Source organism: Ascidia mentula, chromosome 6 (assembly GCF_947561715.1).
Source record: "Ascidia mentula chromosome 6, kaAscMent1.1, whole genome shotgun sequence".
NCBI classification, from domain to species: domain Eukaryota; kingdom Metazoa; phylum Chordata; class Ascidiacea; order Phlebobranchia; family Ascidiidae; genus Ascidia; species Ascidia mentula.
In genome coordinates this window covers 17,944,138-17,967,054 of record NC_138571.1, presented here as the reverse complement: position 1 = coordinate 17,967,054, position 22,917 = coordinate 17,944,138, and the positions used below count along the sequence as shown (strand labels likewise).

The window sequence follows — 22,917 nt, the reverse complement described above, 5'->3', positions numbered from 1 at the left end:
TGGGGTTTCAGTAAGCAATTGTTTGCCAGGATCGTTTCCAATATTCGCATGAGAAAACCTTTTTCGGTTGAGCTTAGTGACGCAAGACCTGTTTTGGAGGATGTTTGCATGTCTGACAGTGAAGTAGACAAACCTGGCAACGATTTCATAGTCAGATGTTTGGAATCATATTTCACCAAAATAAGGAAGACAGGTAATGGCAACATAACGGCAAAGGCTAAAACCAATAAATGAACAAACAAAACCTTTGCAGCGAATGGCGTTAGGTTTTCGTTTTCAGTATCCAATCCAATTCCCAATTTGAACTTATTTATGACATGCCAGCCAATTATTATAAATATTTTCGTTTTGGTAAAATACCAGGCCGTTGTTATGAAATTTTCCCGTGTTTGGCATAAAGAAGTTGGTGAAATATAAAGCAGGCAACTAGTTTGAAAAAACGAATCTTTGAATATAAGCTTTCAATTTGCTATTTTTGTTACTTTCATTATGAGAGCGGTCTCGCCGTCCCCTGTGGCTGTGGAAGTGAAAACTGCTGCGAATCGATGTCGAACCAAGACCAAGGTCTTTTAATAAATTGTTATTTGACCTTTGGGATTCCGCTAAAGAGCTATATGTGTCCGACAGTCATGGCTACATGATAAATGTACAGACATTTTCTGTAGTATAGGTCACTGAAGACTATGTTCTCGATAAGAGGTTTACGTTGTGTGACTTGGTTGGTTTAAACGACGCAGGCAATGCGCAATTTACGAGGGCAAACCAAAAACACGTGGTCACAAGGTCCTATAGAGAATCAAGTTCTTATTATTAGGTTTCTGAGACGTCATAAATGCCTTCCTAAGTCTACAAGCGAAACAAAAACCTTTTTTTGCAAAAAGTTAAGACCAAAGCCATTTGCTTTACTTTTTCGGGTTGTTAAGAAACGATTTGACGGTTTTGTTGATTTCGGTACTGGAGAGAAAACGAACGGGGATTCGTTACACGAGAATCACACAACCGAACGATGTCATTTCTCCCAGGGGATTTGAGCAAGTCGTTGTCTGTCGCTACTGGCTTAAAGTTTCACATGGAAAAGAACGTTTTCGTTACGGCTTCCAATGCAAGGTCTGTATACACAATTTCTTTGCGTAAGTCGTGCTCATCAACAGGGGCATTTCAGTAATGTATTGGATATCACGCTATTTTACTAAACAATCAGAATGTGACTGTAGTTTGTGCTCCATATGTCATTTTGTACTGTAATTATAAAGTTTATTTACATTGTATTTGTACAAATCACAGCAACCCCCGGTGGATCCAGATTTCCAGGAGGACCTGTTGGTCCTGGTATCGGATCTTCGTTGCTCCTCCACAAGGTCAGGATGACCTGATTTGCTCTTTGACACAAACACTAATACATAGAAAGACAAGTGGTGCAAAGTATTTTAACGTTGAACGTTGAATCATAACCTTTTGTTATAATTCCAGTAATACGGGTGGCATACATGGCTCAGAAAAAATCTTAAACTAAGATTTTGCATTGCTATCTTGACAGTCAATCATGGTTGAGATACTCCTCGGTAATTGGAGCAACATAGTTTTCTTGAAAAAAAATATTCAGGAGTCTTGTTCTTTGTAAAGACGACCACGAACGACACGAAACAGTCGCGATTACAATCTATACTACTACGCCAATAAAAGCCTAATTTCCGTTCCGTTTGCAATGTTTAGAAACTAAAATTAGCTACAAAGTTGGGCATTCTTAAAATGTGTTTGTACAAAAACCTAAGTTTTGAAAAAAAGGAAAAGGTTTATAAACCAATTGATATTCAGGTGTAGCTTATGTATTACCTTTTGTTCGAATGGACAAAGGAAAAACGATTAAGAACTAGACAATCAAAATACAGGCTTATATCCACATTGTTCGCTAATACAACTCGAACAATCTGTCATTATTACTGTCTAATTACGAAACTAAGTATTACATCTATCGAACTAACTAAGGTATCAAACTCATTGCAGCAGTGAAACTGCGTCGCACAATGCCATGTTACTCCATTTTAAACTCTATGGTGTTAGAATAACTTTGACCATGGAAGCTCGAAGATGCGATGTCATAATAGGAGAATTTAGCAAGCAAATGTTCGCATTCGATTTGATTATCGCACGGGTAACGACTTCTCAGTTACGTGTAATTATGTAAGATCTGTTTAAATTCAACTGCTTATAGCGGGCAAGTTAAGAAACAGCTCAAATTATGCACAAGCATCACTTTAATCAATTACCTTTGTTTTTCAATAATTTTTTTACTCAGCCATGGCACAAACACTCCCATTTCACTAGACATGCAGATGGCTCAAATTATGTTATTCCAATAATGAAGTCTCTATTTGCCCAGAATACGCTGCTGTACCAAGGTCCCAAAATTTGGAATAAATTGCCGCAAAAAATGAAAAACTCTGGAAAATTTGCTTTAAAAAAACACTACAAACAACATCTTTTGCAACAATACAACTGAAAGTATGTTTAATGTTGACAAACACGTGCACATGTGCCACCCACGTGCTTTTTTTCTGCCGCTAGAGCATGCATGCATCTGTCCGTACTCATGCGTAACTGAAGTAGTTTGTTTGATTGTTTTGTTCTCGTTATTTACTATTTATGTTTTCTACAACGTCTTTACATTTCCTTATTGTAAAATTTCCTTATTTTCATTGTTCTCTTTTGCACAATTTTCGTGTTCATCTTTATGTTTTCGTTTTCATTTTTCATCTTGTGTTGTTAAGTAATTAGACCAAGGGTGCGACGCTTGGCACCGAAAACCTGAAGGTTAATCCAGCGTCCCCCTGCCCATACTCTCGCATTCCCATCTTTTTATTGCTGAAATACTTGGGCAAAAATAAACGAATGAATGAATGAATGAAAATATCTTAAAGAAACATTTTAAATGATTGTTAAAAGTGTAAAACAGCCAGGCCATAATCGTGCAGCAAGGCCCGATGAGGGCGGGAGTTGTTGCCGAAACGTCCTAAATAAATAAAACATGTCTAAATGATTTGCAATATGGACCAGCATTTTTTGTTCTCAAACACACAAAAATTTTCGTATTGTGACGAATTCGCTTTGCTTTTTTCTCGTACTTCGCCTTTCTCTCTTTTTTTTCTCTCTCCCTTTTCCATCCTTTCAATGAGCCGAATTCAAAACAAATCAACACAAGGTGGCGCATTTCTCGCTCAACGTCACCAATACGTTTTTAGCAATGCATCAAAAATAAAAAAAATTTCCCAACTAATTATTACATTTTTTAGGAATTTTTTGTAAATTTTTTGCAACGAAGTAAGGTGCAAAATAATGCGTTTATTGCGTTTAAAACCACACAATGATGAAAGCTGAGCGATAAAAATTGACGACAAAAAATCAGTGCGTTTTGTTCATTTATAGGGTTGTCTTTAATTTTATTACATCACAGGTCTTATTTTCATTTCCGAACGTTTACGTGATACCGGATACCACTTGTTCGAATCGTCTGCTCTTGTCTCCCCCTTGTAATACTTTCCGTTCAAGTTAGATTTATGACAAAGATTATACCACCAAGCTCCATGAAATCTAACAGCACATCCTCTACTATCTCGGTCACGTGTGGTGAATGGCATCTGGTTGTGAATATCCAGCCAATCACCTGGCATTAAAATGTTATTTTCGAATGCAGAATATTGTTTTTGGCATAGCGCGACAACGCAAATTGTCTTGGAGGCACTTGTCACAAAAGGTTTTAAATATTTACTCTGTATTCTCACCCGATTTACAAAATATTTGAAAATACCCACGGTCAAATAAACAGGTCATAGAGAGATTAACACCGTGGTTTCCAACCGTGGTATAACTTGTAGCCTTCAGGGGTGCCACAAGCTTTTCTTCATATATTCACTATTAATCCCCCAGTGGTGTGTGGCGAACAACAATATGACGCCACCAACCGCGCGAGCCTTATCTGTGACGTCAGTCAAGTCAGCTCCATATAATGATGGAGCTACACCAACCGCGTCATTGAAACTGATAATGGCATAAGTTCTTGCCGAAACGTTTTTCGTATGAAACATGACAATGTTAACAATAGTATGGGCCAGTCTATTTATTTTCGTATTTTTTTTCTTGTTACTTTAAGTAGGGGTTGACAACCTATGGGCGCGGCTGTAACTTGGGCCGCAACACCAGTTTGACACCCCTGTTTGCTCGCTTACCTGCGTTACCAGAGTAACCACCAACGGTCAGACGGTAACGATTTGCTGACGAACCGATGCTGAAGTTGCTGTCGAAAAAGTAAAACAAGTAATAAACCGGATGACCCGAACCATTAAATTTTTTTGTTGTACTTTGCCATACAATTTTTTTCACCTGATTTTTTTTCACGAGCCATCAAAAATTATTTACCTGTACTTTGCATAATACTCTGTGTTATCGAAATTTTGCAGGTCAACGCGGAGCTCTTGACGTTTCCAACTTGTAAGTTCGTGCATCAGCTCCAAGCCTTTACAATCGGAAGTAAAATTAAACAACTAGCATCCGCATTTTGATGGATGCAAATTAAATAAAGGCTACCTGCCCAAAATTCTCCCGTCAAACTCCCAAAACCTTTTTCATATTCTGTCCAATCTCTATAGAATTCTGTTGAACCGTCAAATCGTTTCTGTATCACCTGGAAAACATTTCTTACCAATTGACCACGCTGTGTTTTTGCACATTTTGTCATGTGCGCTGATAAACGCTGATAGTTTCAACTATTTTTAAGCCAGAACAGCCTTGTAGTATCGAATATGCAATCTGTTGTTACCAAACTTACGATAAACCAAAATTAGAGTGAAAGTGAAATTCCGCTTGCCTTGGGCGACTCTATTTACGTGGACTCACTAGCCAACCACCGCCGTCCGTTTCCATGTCCCAATATCCTTGATAGTAAACAGGGTCATAGAAGAAATAGACACCGCTTCTGTTAAAACCCTTGTCCAGTGCGTCTTTGCAACTTGTCAATTTTAAGTGAGAAACAGACACTGTAAACAAAAGCAATGAGATTTCATATACAACAACCAATTCATTTCCTTTCATTTCAAAAATACCTGACGTTGACTGCAGTTTTGTTTCCATGGCTTCCATTTTTGCTTCCAATCTTCTAAATTCATTTTCTAAGGTATTATTGGCACCGGGCTCCCCTTTCGGTCCCTGGACACCACGAGGCCCAACAATTCCAGGAGGGCCTCTTTTCCCTGGCGGACCTTGAGCACCTCTCACTGGTTCATCGCCGCCTCCTCCGCAAGTCAGAATAAACTGGTTTGCTCTTTGGCAATTGCACCCGAGCTCAGTCACAAGCAGTGAGATCACAATAACGTAGAAATGTGACATTCTGTTTAAAAGCCAAGATCTGTAGGTTGAAGAAAAATCTTTTATACAACACCAGTAATATTCCATGCAATTGTAAGATTGGTAGGATCGCCCCACTGCGCAAGTCCTTGCTTGGCGATGACAGCTATCGGATCGCGATCATTAGGTTTGCAGGCTTGGTAGAGCATTGGGCCTGGTTAGCCCAGGGTCGTGAGTTGAAACCTCACCTGTAGCTTGATTTTTCAAATCTTGCTCCGGTTTGTCAGGAAAAAGTGGCTGATCCAGCTAGGCTGCATGGAATGGGCTGCCAAGCCTGCAAACCTAATGATTATACAACACCATTCGTATGAAGTACTTCAAACCAAGTTTACTTGGCGGAAAACTTTGATCCAATTGAGTAAGGCTGTGCGCCTGCAGAGTCCCAACTCTGTTGAACTTGAGGAACAATTATCGTTTATGTCAGTGCGACCTTTTTTCGTTGGGTCCACATGGACTACAGCACAGCTGCAAGCCAGCATATGTTGAGCTTTATGCAGTTGGTGACTCATTGTCAATTCTCCACGGTATGTCTGCAAACTTTGTTGCAAAACATCACAACACTTGTGTGATTTGCTCTCCACCGAGGCCAGATTGAGCTACTTAAACAACCTAATTTATTCTATTTTTTTAATTTAACTTTTTCCTTTATTATAAACGCCATAAGTAATGGTTAATATATGCCAAAAATGCCTGTTAAAAAACATCATGCTATTCCCTATTACTTGTATGTGGGACTGTAGTTTATCCCTCACTATGCATTCCATCTTTTAACCAGCAGTCTTCTTCAGCCCTGTTGTTATCGAGGCGCAGCTGCAGGCTTTCCATGTGTCAAAAATTATATTGAGCGGCTGACGAAACTCCTATATCTGCATAGCGTTGGTTTACGAAGTTCGAACCAAACCGCCACAATGCTTCAAGCGGTTGCCTATGGCATACATGATTGCAGCTGCTTTTCATATAGGTTTTGAGCTAGACAGAACGTTTAGGGTCGACATTTCTAGCATCGTAAAACTCACTTTCAAACGAACAACCTAATTTGACCACACTGGGATTCGAACCCGCGGTATCTTGAACAGCAATCCAGACCATGATTTCTACCTTGTTCATGATCGTGCCAAATTTCACCGATGTTGCCAATATTTGTTTGTTTGACCACACACGGGACTCGAACCCAGGATAGCCCTGGCAAGGAATTCCGATCAGGTTTTCGTCTTAGCATATGAGTAGGGAGCTCAAACGATGTAGCCAATCGCCCGCTCAAATTTTGCTTTATTATTATAATTATTATAGGAACAAGGACGCTAGAGGCGTACAATTGAAGAAGCAAGAAGACAAAAAAGAGACAACAATTGTTAAACATAATGTCGACAAATCAGCGGCCGCCCAAATTTTTTTTTTTTTTTTTTCACACCGGGATTCGAACCACTGATATCCTGGCCACGAATCCCGATCGGGTTTTCTTCTTGGTATATGGGTCTATTTGCATAACGCATTAGTTGGCACACGACGACACCTAGCGATATTACCGAAGTATTTTTTTAGCTTGGGGGTCATTTTAACACAAACACCATGAATTGTTGCTGTAAATATTTCGACCTGTAAGGTGGCACCGGGCCTAACCATAAATCTAGCAGGCACAGAGATTTCCTTTGTGGTAACTTCGTAACTTTGTGGTAACTTTGTGGTAACTTTGTAACTTTTTGTAACTTTGTGGTAACTTTGTGGGAACTTTGTGGTAACTTTGTAACTTTTTGTAACTTTGTGGTAACTTTGTAACTTTTTGTAAGTTTGTGGTAACTTTCGGTCAATCGTCGATCTCTTGACACCCAACTGGGTGCCAAACAACAGAGACGAACCAGTTTCATGTATGTTGCAAGGTTTTATGCAAGCTACACTAGACTGATACAAAAGTTTATCGATTCTTGGTTGTGTGTGCTACAGGCTTTTAATTCCACTCGATTTTCGGGACTTGTTTGGCGTCGATTGGTTTCGTTGTATAATAGGCGCGATACAGAAGAGTCGGGACGCGGGCGCACTTCCTTGCTCAATTTGATCAAAGTTTTCCGCCAAGCAAACTTGGTTTGAAGTACTTTATACGAATGGTGTTGTTTAAATGATTTTTTTACAACAATTTCCATCAAAAATCACACCAAAAAGTTTCAAGACTAATGTTGTCCTTTTGAGCGTATTTTTAAGAATATAAACATCCTGCGTCCTCACGTGCAGCTTTGTGTCCAATTCAGTTCTAGGTACTAGTGCGTGTCTTTCCGAAAAACACAACCGGTGCAACATTGACTGTAAACCTAACAAAAAATGCATTTGTACTGTGATCATGTAACGACGCTACATCATCAGACAAACACGAAAAGAGCGGGAAATTTTGCGACCAAAATTTGCATCCAATTTAACTAAGTCTCGTCGACTTGACTACAAGATTGCAATCGCACCGTGTTAATCTCTTTTATTTCATCTTTAGGTTTTGCAACGGTCTCCCCGCTTACTTTCTAATACAAGAGGAACTCGAATCGCCCGCAGCAATATGCTTTACCTCGAAATAACATATTGTTTTGCTCGCCTAGAAGGCAATGCATCAGCCCCATATTAAAGCATATCGACTTTCATAACAGAATCTTGATTGCTGCAATTGGAACAACAAGATATTTTCTGTTTCGTTCGCAAGGCATTTTCTCCTCACCAACAGTGCAAAAAGCCATATTAGAGGTGGAGGCAAAAGCCCCCAAAATTTTTGTTTAGTTTTCCGTTGATTGTTTTATTTTCATATTTCATTGATGGTTTTACAATTTGTTTTTTTTTCGTCTTTTATTGTTGGTTTAAATTTGCTTTTTTTCATTTTGCATTGATGGTTTAAATATTTATCTGCATTTCTCTGGCGTCGCAAGGGAATTTAAATCTGAAGGCTTATGGATGACTCACATCGAGTTCAACAATGCAAACGACTAGGAAGGCTGTGAAAATCCCGGGAAAGTACACTTATTAACATATATATTAAAAATATGACCGCGATCTGTGACGAACGCCTTCAACACTCCATGCGACCCGTGGTATAAAACTGGCCAAACTTTCAAGGCGCAAGGTCATTTACGATTGAATTAAACAAAGTTGGTTCTTGTGATTGCAGCGTTGCATGCAATTTCTATGGTCATAAGAGCCGTAATTTACTTTTGATTATGTTGAATAATAATGCGTACGATATACCCTTTTGTTAAGGTTTTGAATTTTTTGAGCACTTAACATGGATAGATGGATTAGTTTGTTCATGCTTGCTGCATGTTTCACAACAGCTTTTACACAGGAATTACCGGCAACTGTGGTATGATGTTAATATTTTTGACGTAGTTGTGAAAGCAATTTCACGATAACATGGCAAAATTTCGAATTTAAAACTGAAAGCAATTTCGCGATAATACGGCAAAATTTGCGGCACAGTTTGCTTAAATATATGTAGTGCCTGCCTTTCATTTTATTACAATAGCTAATTTGAGTATAATTAATTGAAACAAATTGGTCAGCGCTTGCATTAAAATCCTTCTATCGCCAGAGATCTGTATCACCGGAACAGATGAGAAGCGACCTTGCCGCTCTCCGTCGTATGACAGAAGGAACGAAGGGAGATTACGAGTTCATGAGGGATGTTTACTTGGCTTACTACAACGGCACAGCAGCTGACGAAATAAGCGGAGGTTTTATTCTCATAAACAACGGGGTAATTCGACTCGTTTTCCTTTTCTGCAACTGTGTAAAATATATAAAGGTACCCATTATATTATACCCATTCATATCTCGCCGTGAAACAAGAGAGTGCATGTAAATTTAAACTGTCCAAATTTTTTTCAAATTAGGTTCGAATTATCGGAATTTTTGCTCTAGAGAATTTTTTATTTTATTTTTTTTCAAACTGGAGAGTTTGCATTATCTTCTTGTCCAAGTCTATACTTTATAGCGAGGGTAGACGCAGCAATGTTTCATGCAATTGCAAGATTGATTGTAAACCTAGCTTTTCAGAGTATTTTGTATTTTGTGTTACCGTCATCAACCACACACATTGCCATAATTTAACTCGCCAATTTAAGGTATTTTCGTCATTTTTTGCTCGACATAAACCCAGTGCCTTTCCTGTGAGATTACATTTAATAACGGACTGTTTCCTTTTTCGACTAAACTGATCGGCAGCTTGGAGTTAAACGTATTTACGTGGTTTCAGAACACACCGCCCCCGCTGAATTGGCCGTCCATCACAAAAGACGAATACTACAACGTGGTGTTGGGATACGGAAAGCCAAGCACAGTAAAAAAGACGTGGATAACGCCAACCTGTTGTGTTAGGTGGCAAGGGTAGGTGGAATTTTTCTTTTGCAAACATTCGGCGAATTTCTGTGTTGTTGTTCCCAACTGCAAAGAATTAAATTTTAAACCGTTTTCTGCGCATTTAAGCTATTGTCTGTAGATTTGTTTTGTAAAATATCTCTTATTTAATTATTCGCGTGTTTTCACCAACCGCGTTTTTTACGGTTTTTTATACCTGGGTGTTTGCCGGATTATTGCCTTGATAAAGTCTGTTGGTTGTACAGCAAGCGAAACGTAGGTGAATAAAAGTTACTTTTGCCAGAGAACGAATTAATTGCAATAAAATATGCCACAATTAAGCGTATACTTTTAATCACTGACGTTTCATTGCCCTGATGAAGCCTTAATCGAATAGCAGGCGAAACGTAAATAAAAAGATACGTTTAGCTGTGTCAGGAGAACAGATTGTTTACGTATTTCTTTCAGGACCTATCCTTTTGGTTTCCATGTACGACGGGCCCTGTATTTACCCGGCCGAACCTACGCCTGCTACTTGAAAATTAAGTGTTGGAGCAATTTCTGTGAAGGTTTGACGTGTATTTCTGCGTGACGTTTTTTTCCGCTTTATTATAATCTGTAGTCTTGATTTTTTTTGCAACCGAGCTGTTGATTATTTGAAATATATCAAGATTCAAAGTCTTTGTTCCGTCGACTGCCAAAAAATGATTCCCGTTAAATTTGTATCGTCCAGAAACTGACCGTATTAAGATAATTTTTTTCTGCTTAATATCTTGTAATATTTTTTGGGCGAGTTTAAAAAAGCAGTGACAGTTTGCATGTTGTTTCCTTCAAACTTTTCCATTTAAATAAAACAAGCCTTTTTGTTTATTTTTCAGGTTGTGTGGACAGTTTCAAGGGTTGCTCTCCAAGTTTGTGCCACCACCCGTAAGCATCTCTCCTAAGCTTATTTAACCTTCATTCACAAAAATGTCCTTGCTATTTTCTACGTATTTGTCTAAATTGATATATAATATTCTTTTTACCATCCATCTTGTTTTATTTCAAACCAAATTTATTGATGCACGCACATGAACAAATAAAACACATAACATGAAATGGTGTGTGAGTTGCCCATGACTTTTCGCAAACATTTTGTGTTCTCGTTTTTAAAACGGAACAAACTTTTTTCTTTCAGGATTTCTTATCAACACTGCAGAAAAACTTGCGGTTTTTGCCAAGGACCAACGACCTCGACAACCCCAGGTTTGTTTACACGTTTTCACCTGATTTTACAACAAACAGGGCCAAACTACTTCGAATTCCATGCATAGGAAACGTCTATCTTTCCGCTTAAATATATAAATTTAATGCTGACCTTCCGAAACACAAACATTAAGAAACACGATAAGCAAAATGGAGCCAATAATATGAATTGTGTATATAAGCTGCATACAGACTTTATAGGTCGAAACAGTGGCCATCTGTAAGCAGCTTACACAATTAAGAAATAACTTTCGTCCTTTTTAGCCACAACAACGAAACCCCCTCCACAGCTCATTGAAGTCAAAGTCTACGTCAACAAGATCTTTCGTCCGTACGACTACAGCTTTGTGACGTCATCGGAGCATCCGCCGTTGCCGTGGAAACTGGCCTCGTGCAGCCTCAAACCAGGCGAGGTGGTGTCCTTCAAGATGTTTAACAAGTGAGTGAGGATTGCAATAATCGTTTCCCCGAGTGTTTCAACATTACCTGTTTCGTTCACACGGGTGCTTATAATCGGCGAAAGCTTTGGGAAAGTGCTGGATCTTAACCAGGGGTCCGTAGAGCGTTTACAGGGGGTCTGCGGCAACCTCTAAGTATATATGACTGATAATGTCCTGTTCTTGAAACATTTTTAAGCAATTTACAACACAAGCCTGGGTACATGCAAAGTTACAGAAGCTCGTTACAGCTTTGTTATGACGCAAACAAAAACGCATTGTGTCGTCAACCGCTTCTTCGGAATGACTGAAGAAACATGACCTTGATGTGTCTGACCTTCTTCACTAACTCTGATTGAAATCGGAAAAAAATTAAGAAATTTTAACCTTACAGGCCGAACGGAAAATATGAAATGCCTGTGTCTTTCTGCAAGGCTGAGATGGGGTTCATGTACAAGTGGATGGTAACGAAGGGGAATTGTAGGAAAGGTAGGGATCACGAACATTACTGTTAGACCTGGCAAAGCAGACTGACACTCATTTTTGTATGTTTTAGAAAGCATTTTCTGCTTTCGAAATGTGGATCGTCAAGTATTTTTCTGTAAAACGATGTTTTTTGCCATAAAAATATGCTGGGGGTGTCAGGTATTTTTCACTTCCTCAGTAAACGGTGTGCATTTGCCTTAAGTCACATTTTTGTGTGATAAGTCATTGCTTCTTTTTTTACCACGCCGGGATATGAACCCACGATTTCCAGGTCACGAACCCCGATCAGGTTTTTTTCTTCTAGGTCTTTCTTTATCATCATGGTTCTTACGCCTTTAGTGGTTGCGTGTGATTTCTATGGCGGATTTTGGGTGTAGTTAAATACGTACATATATGCGGGGCAATAACGCGAATAAAGCGTTGTGTGGAAGGCATACTTTTTATCGCCTTTGTAGCGTTAAATAAAGGCCCTATTGGTTTGAAGCAGGTCCAACGAGCCTCGAGAATAATAACCGTTACAATTGAAGCTGAACTGGTATCGGACCAACTAAAATTTAAACCACATGATAAACTTTTTTTAAGATTTTAATTTAATAGTCTGTTCTTCTCGTACATTATTCTTGGTGTTGGCTGTGTGCTGTACCAGTACAATTTACCTTGAGGAAGCCTTGTTGGATACCAGGCGAAACGTCGGTGAATAAAAGTTACGTTTGAATGTGCCAGAAGTACAGACTATTAAAATACAACATGCATTTTTAAGATTTCCGATTTCAAGAGTTTCAAACACTTTTCTCCTGTAGTTTTTAAGTTAACGATAAAACGACTTGTCAATGCTGAACAAAACAACTAAATCACCAACAAGCGATTTTCTGTATAGGATGGCACCTTGATTTCCGTTTGTTTGCCTCCATGGAACCGGTTGAATCGGGCCGTAAACTCTACATCAGCAACCGAGGCAAGGGCCCTTGGACGTCCCGAATCAGCGAAGGAGAACCGTGCTGCGATTACGTCACTGCCACATGCGTCATGTACGTGCCCGAGTAACTGAAGATGGTTGTGAAACTGGAACAGAAAGTGACCTGATTTCGGAAATTTGTTTTTACTTTTGGTGCTAACCTTCGCTTCTCGCAACTAATATTAACACTTTTAATGGTGAAAAAATGCAGTCATTGTTGCAAGGGTTTTGAGGTAGATTTCGTCACTGAAACACGCCTATATGCACGTTTAAAAATGAACATAAATTCACTATTAATATTAACTGATCATTCAAAGTCACATTGGGTGGTTGGAGTTTTCGGTTTAAAGTTACTGCTGACATTTTTGCTCTATACGAGTTTTTGGTTTCCATTCGTGGACTTCTCAATCCTTTTTCGTTTCAAATGTGAAAGAGTAATTTTTCTCGAAATAAACGGTTTTAACCCTAGCTAACTGTGTTCTTGAAAAGCGGGGTTCACCATGGCTTATCACAAGGTGATGATCAAATGAGTGACATAGTATGCAGTTCAACCTTTGTTTACAAAGCAGGGTGCGCGTCACCCAAGGTTTCAAGCCTTCGATGCAACAGACTGAAGAACGTTTATATCAACAGGTGTTTTAATATGGGCGTGCTTTTAGTTCAGTATAGTTCTTAAGTGTTGAGAAATTTCCACTAGTGGGAAATTATGAGGTTGTAGATGGGTAAAGATACGACACCGCAATACACAAAAGTAGGCTAGTTGTTTGAAGTCAGAAAACTGAGAGTGAAAAGGTTAAGAACCACTGCTTTAGTTGATTGATCCTCCACCATTTCGTGAAAGAGACCACTTCCAGTGGGTTTTAATGCCTGTAGCACAACTTTAGCTTTTTGCAATGCACGTAAAATGTGTTGAGGCCAGAACAAAAAACATACAGGTATACGTGCATGAACGATTTGTTACTTGTGCAGATCTGTATCGTTCAAGTTTTTCAACCTATTCTGCGATAGCGAGTACATTTGGGTCTCGAATAACCACACATGAAACAACCATTACCAAACAGAATGCCCTAAAATATCAAAAATTTTTACATCAATGGGTTGAAGCGTGCTGTGAAATAATACCTTCTTGCCAAGTAATGCCACGTGTTTTTTGTAAACATTCCACGAGGTCTGTTTACGCTATGCGGCGTCATCACCTCATCAACCAATTAAATTGCTGCCAGGGGCACGTGTATAAATGCCTTCATTTCCTTCTTAACGATTTGGTTGCAAAAGTTACGTTGCCTTGTGTTTTTATCTATCTCTTGTGCTTGATTATTCAAATGTCTATTGTTCTTAATATATAAATAACTGCACTTTAACCGGACAGCTTCTCGACAACCGCCTACGGTTCCAAGCTATTCGGTTCTCGTCAGATCGTTGTACTCGTTGACGGCGTAATTGCACTTACGACGGGAAAAAATAAAATTATCAATTATCATTGAAAGTTTCCATTCGAACAATATAAGTGCTACTGTAGCTCAGTTGGTAGAGCGTTGGGCCTGGTTAGCCCAGGGTCGTGGGTTCAAACCTCACCGGGAGCTTGATTTTCAAGCGTTGGCTGTGAAAGTTTCCTTGTTTTTTTTTCTGTTGTTACTTTATCGAATAAACACTTTTTTCGGAAACCTAAACAGACTTTTTTGCCCTTAACAAAAAAAAACAACAATGCTTTGATTCGAACCCAGATTATTTACGTCACAAATACCAATAAGGTTTTTTCTTTTTGCTGTTCGCGTAGGAGCCTTGATCGATGTTGCCTCCAAAAAATTGTAAGCAGGTAAACTTCGAAAATAATGCATTATTCACCAACACATTTTGCACGCGAAAATTCTCCCAATCCAATGACATTGTGGCATTTGGCCTGCATAGAGGTTCAACACAACCGTGACACACATTCGATGCAAATCAATTTGCTGAAAGGTTAGAAAGTCATCTGTCTACCACGTTTTGAGCCGCGGGAAATTTGATGCCGACAAAAATTATCCCAGATTTAAATCATATCAGAAGGTAGACGTGCCAAAACATTGCAGCACTGATGAAATTACTGGAAAAATCTCACATTAACTTCTGTCACCCGCATTTTATCCTGTTGTCACTGCTTTTGAACAAGTGCTGTCACTGCTTTGATCCCCATTACTGATTCTTATAGCTACACGTGTTAAGGTGATCCACGTTTAATCTACATACAGGTGTACACACTGTTTCCAGATTTTCATGAGTGCAGTTGTTGACTGTGGCACTGGGCTATAGATTTTACACTAGCGAGCACACAGTAGGACTACGTTTTACGAATATTGGCGAAATGCTTTATTTGAAATACATCATGAGAAATTAATTGTCAGTGACGCTGACAGGCATGCTTTATTGCTGAATACTGCTGCTCTTCATGCAAATTTGAAATGCGAATCAAGCAATGTGGACAATGTTGTGGCACATAAACAAAACAAAAAACGCTACAATAGAAGGGAAGAAGTGAAAAAAATCGACAAGGAAAGGCGCTAGATTTACATTTCACACCGTACCTCCTGATGAAGGCTGATGCACAACAGTCGAAACGTCGAGAAACGTAGATACAAGAAAATTTGCCAGAAGAACAATATTCAGCATTACATCATGAGAATACACATGCACGGTGGTAAGTTTTGCAAATTTCTATACCTCGACGACATTCTACCACCAGTTACTGCGTATTTTGCAATTTATTGAATATTAATGCAACGAATTTTTACAGTTGTTCTTGAATGAATGAATATAGTATGACGCTCCAGAACGGTTAAACGGTTAAGGCACAAATTACTTTGACGATACACAAATTTGAGTACACAAATTTGAGTACACAATGCTTGCAAAACGTTATAACCTTGGTTTCCATTGATAAATTTATCGTATTCAGAAAATACTGAGAAATGTCGTGTGCAATTTTGAACAACTTACAACGAAGGAATGCGCGTCCAGGAAAACTACACGCTTTTACATCACAGGCCGTATCTTTATTTCAGTGCGTTTACGTGACACGGGACGCCAAAAAGTGGAGTCCCAGGCTGTTGTCTCTTCCTGATAATACTTTCCATTCAAGTTGGAGTTGACGCAATACTTGTACCACCAAGCTCCGTGATACTTGGTAGCACAGTTTCCATGCCAACCGTCATTGTCTCGATCGTAAGTGCTAAAAGCCATCTGGTTGTGAAAATTGAGCTGGTCGCCTATCAAAGACATGCAAATAGCATTCGTTGAAGAAAAATAGCAAAAAACATTTGGACAACATGAAAAGGTGACCACCACCGGCCAACGTACCTGCGTTACCAGTATAGCCACTGACAGACAGGCTGTAATTGCTCTGCGCTGAACCAATGTCGAAATTGCTGAACAAAAATTAAACCATAAAACAGAAACCAAATGTGATCGGAGTTTTCTTACCTGTACTTGGCAAAATACTTGGTGGAGTTGAAGTTTTCAAGATCAATTCGTAACTCGTGTTGTTTCCAACTCGTCAGTTCATGCATTAACTGTAAGCCTTTGCACATAAATATCATTTCTTTGCTTTCAGTATCAGAAACCAACGTATATAACTTAGCACATAGTATGCTGGAAATAAATTACCAAGTATAGCTGACAGTTGCAACAAAACAAACATCTTTCTGCAATTTTAAGCCATATGGATATTAAAAGGGTTTGAAGAATATTGATACGAAAACGTTATTTGTTTGGAGTTTTTAGACTATTTTTCTTCTTTTAATAAAATTCATACAATTTTATGGTTTTGTTCACCTATCCAAAATTCTCCCATTAAATTTCCAAAGCCATTATCGTATTCCATCCAGCCTCTGTAGAAGTCGGTCAAGCCCTCAAACCGTTTCTGAATCACCTGAAAACACGACGAACCTGCACTGTTTAAATGATTGTAAATATTTTATCTCTAGAGCTAAAAACAGGGTGTACACACTGTCTCGACCTGTAAGGTCCCTTCAGTGCAGCTGTTGACTGTGGCACTGTGCTAGCTTTTACACTAGCCGCCACACAGATGTCAACTTTGTGGTACCTTTCGGTCAACGTGGATCCGTTATGTACCCAACTGGGTACCAAACAACAGAGACAAACCACCAGCACCCTGTCTGCACCTCTCCATGATTATTATGGCTCTTTTTTCACATATATTTCACCTTCCAACCGGTTTCTACATACCAGCCAACCTCCACCATCTGTTTCCATGTCGCAATATCCTCTGTAAGGTCGCGGGGATGTAAAGGAGTAAACCCCACTCCGAGTTACGCCGTTTTGAAATGCGTCCTTGCAACTCGAGTAGACTAAACGACCGGCAAACGAAGGAAAAGGGGTTTTTTAATTTATTAAAATCGTACCAATGACATGGACAACATTACAGCAATATGAAAATGTTTTTTTCTAACCTGAAGCTATTGAAAGACTATTTTCCAGTTCCTCCACTCTTGCTTTCAGTTGCGTAACTGCGCGGTTTGTGTCTGGTAAAAAATTTACGAGGTATTAAAGTCCTTTGCGAATAAAAAGACTGGCCCATACCGTTGTTAACATTGTCATGATAGAGCTCGTTATTTAAACTGATAATGGCATAAGTTCTTGCCGAAACGTTTTTCAAACATGACAATATTAACAACAGTATGGGCCAGTCTTTTTATTCTCAGAATTATGAGCAAATCCGTGAGTAGTGTTCTCAAAGTCCTTTAATTTGCAACATTTCACAATGTTCAAAGTAAATGTACTTTTAAAACATTTCACGCCATATAACAGCTAAACCAAATATTGCCACAAGGCTCAATTAGCCGTACCTTGGAGTTCAGTTTTCATAGTTTCAACTTTAGCTTCCAATTTCATGACAGCATCTTGCAAAGGATCGTCGTAGTTGGCTCCGCATGTCAGAAAGACTTGGTTTGCTCTTTGGCAGAAACACAGTACAGGGCAAATCAGTAAAAGCAATGCCCGGTGCGGTAACATCTTGATAAGTTGTACGTATAATGCAGAGCTAATTTGTGTTTTGCTTTTCAGGCAATGTGACCGGAAACCTTAATTTCAGAGAAAAAATTTCGAGAAAAACGTGCTAGACAGATTGATCAGTAATGACTTTTAACGACGCATAAGCAACACGACTTGTAGCGTTTTCGGGTCAAGTCTTAGTACGTCCGTTTCTTAGCCGTTCCATAGGCTTTCTTGCAATACTTCGGCTACAATTGCACTTAATAAAAGTTGTCAATAATAAAATAAACTTTTGGGATTTGTAACTAGGCTGCATCATCGGCGTTACTTGAAATTACCAGATACACATTTTATATCCACCTATCGTCTTTTATTCTACAGTCATTTGCATGTAAATACATATAAACTGATAAAATATGTTTATGGTGTTAATCACATACGCAATTCCAATGATTTATTGCGTCCGGAACCTCTTTAAAGGGCTCTGTAAGAACGTTGTTTTGAAAGCATTGATAACCCGTGTTGTTACTGTAATGCAGGTGTGTTCGCCCTTCCTTATCGTTTTTTTTTTAATTCTTCCCTTGTATTGTAGAGTTTCTTTGTTTATGTGCCACAACATTGTCCATATTGCTTGATTTACATTTTATACCTCCTGATGAAGGCTGTTGCATAACAGCCGAAAGGTCGAGAAACGTCGATCCAATAAAATTTACCATAGGATCAGTATTCAGCAATAAAACATGCCTCAGCGTCAGTGCCAATTTAGATGTTTTGAAAAGATCCACAAAAACAACAAACACTTGAATTTGTACACTTAATGACGCAATGCAATACTTAAAGTAATTTACCAGTGCCATTTTTAAAATCCTAATCAAGTTTCCTGCTTTGTAAATGGGTCGCTTGCGTTTCCAGCATGCCGGCAACTCAACAACTAAAGAGGTGTAAACCATCACATACACAAAAAAGTTTTTTTTATTTTTTAACAATTTTAACTACAAACCCTCGCTTTCAAATCTGAACCGGCAAAGTAATATTTCATCTACACCAGTCAATCTGCTCATGACTTGCACCTATTAACAACTGTCTCTTTTTTTTGGCACATCACTACATTAAGATTAAACTATTTATTGTTTGCTACTTGCGCACAAAGTTGTACAAGCACTTTTGAAACAAGGTGAACCCGAGAAAGCATTATATTTTATACAGCATGGAGCAAATTCAACTTCACGTTTTTCTGCAGCAAATTTGTCTTTTTGGTTTCCTTGCGTTTTTACTAAAACTAAATTACATCACAGGTCTTATTTTCATTCCCGAACGTTTACGTGATACCGGATCCCAACGGTTCGAATCGACTTCTCTTGTCTCCTCCTTGTAATACTTTCCGTTCAGGTTGGAGCGATAACAATTCCTATACCACCAAGCTCCATGAAAACTAACAGCACAGTTTACACCACCATATAAATCATGATCTCGGTCATGTGTGGAGAATGGCATCTGATTGTGATTATCCAGCATATCACCTATCATGCAAATAAGAATAGTTTATATTTTAAAAGAATCTGACCTTTTGACACAATTAAACGTTTACTTTTTTTGACCGTCGTTTCGCCTGCTTTCTAACAAGGCTTCATCGGGCTTTGTAATTACCACATGCCTGGCAGCAACAGCAACGCAATAGTTTATAGTTATCACTTAAAACTGTATGTATCCCGGCAAGTTCGAGTGAACGATCATTTTCACTCTAATCGCAGCCGATTTTTTATCTATTCCTGTCTGAAGCGAATACAGTTTCAGCCTTATAGTGTGTGGGACATGATGAATAAATTCGGAGGTAATGCTTTCGGAATCAACCTAACAGTAAAATTATAACCTCTCCCATGCCAATATCATAAAACACAAATTACAAGCCCATTTTGCAGAAGGTTAATTTTTTTAAAAGGAAAAGCTAATTTTCTGATGCCAAATTTACACACTTATTGCAGTTGCTTACCAGCGTCACCGGAGTAACCACTGACAGACAGACGGTAATTACTTGCTGACGAACCGATGCTGAAGTTTCTGGTAAAATATTATTACCATAAGAAAGGATGCAGCACATACGGGCATTTGTGACTACCTGTACTTGGCGTAGTGTTTCGTGAGGTCGTGTTTTTGCAGATCTATACGAATTTCATGTGGTTTCCACAGCGTAAGTTCGTGCATTAAATCCAACCCTTTTTTTAATAAAAAAACTTGAGAATTATTTAATTATGTTTGAAAAAATACATTGGTTATAGAACTGAAGTTGACAGATAATAATCAGCTATTAAAAAAACACAGCAAGGTTGTTTGCTCTGCAACCGCGTTGCATTAATACTGTTGTCTGGGTGTAGCAAAATAAATTATGCTAGAAATCTAATCTCTAAAGTGGACAGAATCTAGCCCCTGATATGGCAATCTAGCCTCTGATGTGGCACTGTCTTAAAACCAGCGACAGCTGGTTTAGTTTTATTTTATTTTGTTTCTTGCCTATTTTGTGTACAGGTAACTTCGAGTGCTTTATTGCATTTTATTTGCAGAAACTGATGATGCCTTTGTAGGCGAAATCGATTTTTCGTATTTCAAAAATAAACCGACTGACGGTACTTAGAAACACTTGGTTTCAAACATTATGCTAGAAATTTATCCGTTTCTCAAACAAAACAGAAAATCTGACGATTAAAGTTCTTTTACAGTCCTTGTTGCAGTACCTAAACTACCGCTGGAGGCGCTAAAGAACGAAACCAAATTGGGAGTTGGTAAAATCTAAATAAACAAAATACACAATTGATTTTAATGCGGGTGATGCAAATGTCGCAATACCTAACCAAAACTCTCCAGTCAAGGAACCAAATCCATTTTCATATTCTCTCCAGTCCCGATAGAAATTAGTTGAACCATCATATCTTTTCTGTACAACCTGAAAATTTGAAAGAAATGACTTTAGTCAGGTCAACAACGAATTTTTTTTATCTTGTGCCAGTACCAGCCAACCTCCACCATCAGTTTCCATGTCGCAATATCCTTGATAGACAGTTGGTGTAGTTAGAAAATAAACACCGCTTCTTGCACCCCTTGCGAGTGCGTCTTGACAACTTTTAAACTTCACGCGCGACAAAATTTCTGCAAATTACCAAATAAAAAATAATAAATAGATTATGTTTCATGCATTTAAGCTTAAATTTTGTTGTTTTGACAAAAACCTGAATTAGCTTCGAGTTTGGCTTCTAGTGCCTCCGTTTTTGTTTGCAAAGTCTTCAACGCCTCTCTCCACGTATCATTTGCACCGGGTTCTCCTTTCGGTCCCTGTACACCACGAGGCCCAACAGCTCCCGGTGGACCCCGTTTTCCAGGAGGACCCGCTGGACCTGGTATCGGATCTTCGTTGCTTCCTCCACAAGTCAGGATGACCTGATTCGCTCTTTGACAAGAGCTCAGAAATGGACAAGTTAGGAATAGCAACATAAAAAAGTGGATGCTTGCCATCTTGGTATTTGTAAGTGTAAAAGACCAAAAAACTGGAATATTTTAAAAATTGTAAGAGTTACTCGCACAGAATTAAAGATTTTAGAGTCCTAACAAATGTGTACGTATAATGCATTGTAAGGTACGACGCAACGCGACTCAAAAATCACAACAAATCTTACTTGAACAAATTTGAATGTGGTTTCTTGCCTAATATAATTATTAGTTGAAACCAATCGCATTCAATTCATTCAATCTCTCTTGCATACTTTTCAATATGTTTGTGCCTGTTTACCACACTTTGTACAAACCAACTAAAAAAGGCAATAGCTTTTTACTACAGGATCAGCCTGGCTTACATTTACTTACACTTGCTTGGTGACAGTTTTCTCATCTGATTTCCAAAATACAGCTGCAACGCTATCTTAAGCACTCTGCCTGTGTCAAGATTTATTCTGTGCTTTGTGCCTTTTTTCAGTCTCACACGCTGCGTTTTTCTAAAAAAAACTCTTTCGACGATTTCACATGTGCAACCCGTGAGAAGTTAGGTGCTTTGTATGTTGTTGGAAACGTTCGCGTTCATTAGCGGTCTTTCGGTTCGTTAAAGGTAAACTATTCCGCACTTAAACGTAGCGTGAGAAGGAAACGTTTTGGTATTTTACGCTAAACTTGCGCGAAATTCAGATTTGGCACATAGGTACAAAATCACCGTTTTTCATCGAACTTAATCCTTGGTGTGTGGCATTGTCTACAAGAAATATGACTTAAAAGACAAACAATTCAGCCCTAATAACTGCTGTAAAATTCATTAGCGAACGTTTTGATCATAGAATCATTGCCAATGCGAAATGTTGGCGATTGGACAAAAGGTGCGGTTAAGTATATATCTTTCAAATGCTGTAACATTTTTGTTATCCAACAACGCCGAAACAGTGCATGCTCTTGTATACAGAACTCGGAAACGCCCTAATTCGGTCGGCAATCCCCATAGCGGAAACAATTAGTCTCCCAGCTATCACTTATCGATTTAAGTTTCACTGCAGCCAAGCACGTTCAACTAACATATCGAAGCGAGATAATCAACTATGACAGCGATATTTGTGAAATAGTTTTACCCGTGGTTTGGGGTATGATATCTCACAATAACCAGCTGAACGACTGATGCTACAATAACAAAAACGATGGATATTTTCTGGTTATTTGATTGTGGATCTCAAAACATAGGTTTCTGACTCTAGTCTTAATTGATTTATTCTCTGGCTGACGTTAAACGGACATCCAAATAGAATATAGGAAATAGGAAATAGTGCACGTAAACTCACTGATACAGTTCTACCCGTATTTTGATCAAACAATCCACTTCCACCTGGTTCATTTGAATTTTTTTCAACTTGGGATTCGCAGCGTGAGAACGAACGTTCTACGATATTTAACCGTCAACAACGCTGCTGTCACGTTTTGGTCCAAATACGACAGAGGTAAGAAATTTCTCACGGGAACCAAACTTTCCATCTAACCTCCGTTACGCATTTCTAAACAGCGCTATTTTAATATGTCTTTACTTAATTGTGTGAAAGCAAAACAAAGGTTAAAATTAATTTCAAC

The 22,917-nt window shown here is 38.7% G+C and overlaps 2 protein-coding genes across 2 annotated transcripts; both read right to left on the bottom strand.

Moving 5' to 3' along the window:
• Positions 1 to 3,319: 3,319 nt before the first annotated feature.
• On the bottom strand, positions 3,320 to 5,760 carry LOC145905545 (ficolin-2-like). Its single transcript, XM_082992777.1, has 6 exons — positions 5,097 to 5,760; positions 4,891 to 5,030; positions 4,582 to 4,678; positions 4,414 to 4,510; positions 4,224 to 4,291; positions 3,320 to 3,661 (listed from the first exon to the last, which is right to left on the bottom strand). The coding sequence occupies exons 1-6, from the start codon at positions 5,443 to 5,445 to the stop codon at positions 3,441 to 3,443; spliced, it is 972 nt and encodes a 323-aa protein (XP_082848903.1). The 5' UTR covers positions 5,446 to 5,760; the 3' UTR covers positions 3,320 to 3,440.
• Positions 5,761 to 15,852: 10,092 nt separating this feature from the next.
• On the bottom strand, positions 15,853 to 21,360 carry LOC145907355 (uncharacterized). The gene is made up of 13 exons (XM_082994773.1): positions 21,051 to 21,360; positions 20,834 to 20,970; positions 20,671 to 20,767; positions 19,946 to 20,042; positions 19,820 to 19,887; positions 19,118 to 19,349; positions 17,685 to 17,791; positions 17,289 to 17,360; positions 17,065 to 17,186; positions 16,651 to 16,747; positions 16,300 to 16,396; positions 16,177 to 16,244; positions 15,853 to 16,085 (listed from the first exon to the last, which is right to left on the bottom strand). The coding sequence occupies exons 1-13, from the start codon at positions 21,331 to 21,333 to the stop codon at positions 15,853 to 15,855; spliced, it is 1,710 nt and encodes a 569-aa protein (XP_082850899.1). The 5' UTR covers positions 21,334 to 21,360.
• Positions 21,361 to 22,917: the final 1,557 nt, after the last annotated feature.

Coding starts and splice junctions, on each gene's coding strand:
- LOC145907355 (XM_082994773.1), bottom strand. CDS start 21,333: ATGGCAAGCATCCACTTTTTTATGTTGCTATTCCTAACTTGTCCATTT. Junction 20,768..20,833: donor CTGATGGTGGAGGTTGGCTG/GTACTGGCACAA, acceptor TCAAATTTTCAG/GTTGTACAGAAAAGATATGA. Junction 17,792..19,117: donor ATGAAAATAAGACCTGTGAT/GTAATTTAGTTT, acceptor TTTCTGCCAAAG/AGCAAACCAAGTCTTTCTGA.
- LOC145905545 (XM_082992777.1), bottom strand. CDS start 5,445: ATGGAATATTACTGGTGTTGTATAAAAGATTTTTCTTCAACCTACAGA. Junction 5,031..5,096: donor AAAACTGCAGTCAACGTCAG/GTATTTTTGAAA, acceptor TTTTGTTTACAG/TGTCTGTTTCTCACTTAAAA. Junction 4,292..4,413: donor GAGTATTATGCAAAGTACAG/GTAAATAATTTT, acceptor CTTTTTCGACAG/CAACTTCAGCATCGGTTCGT.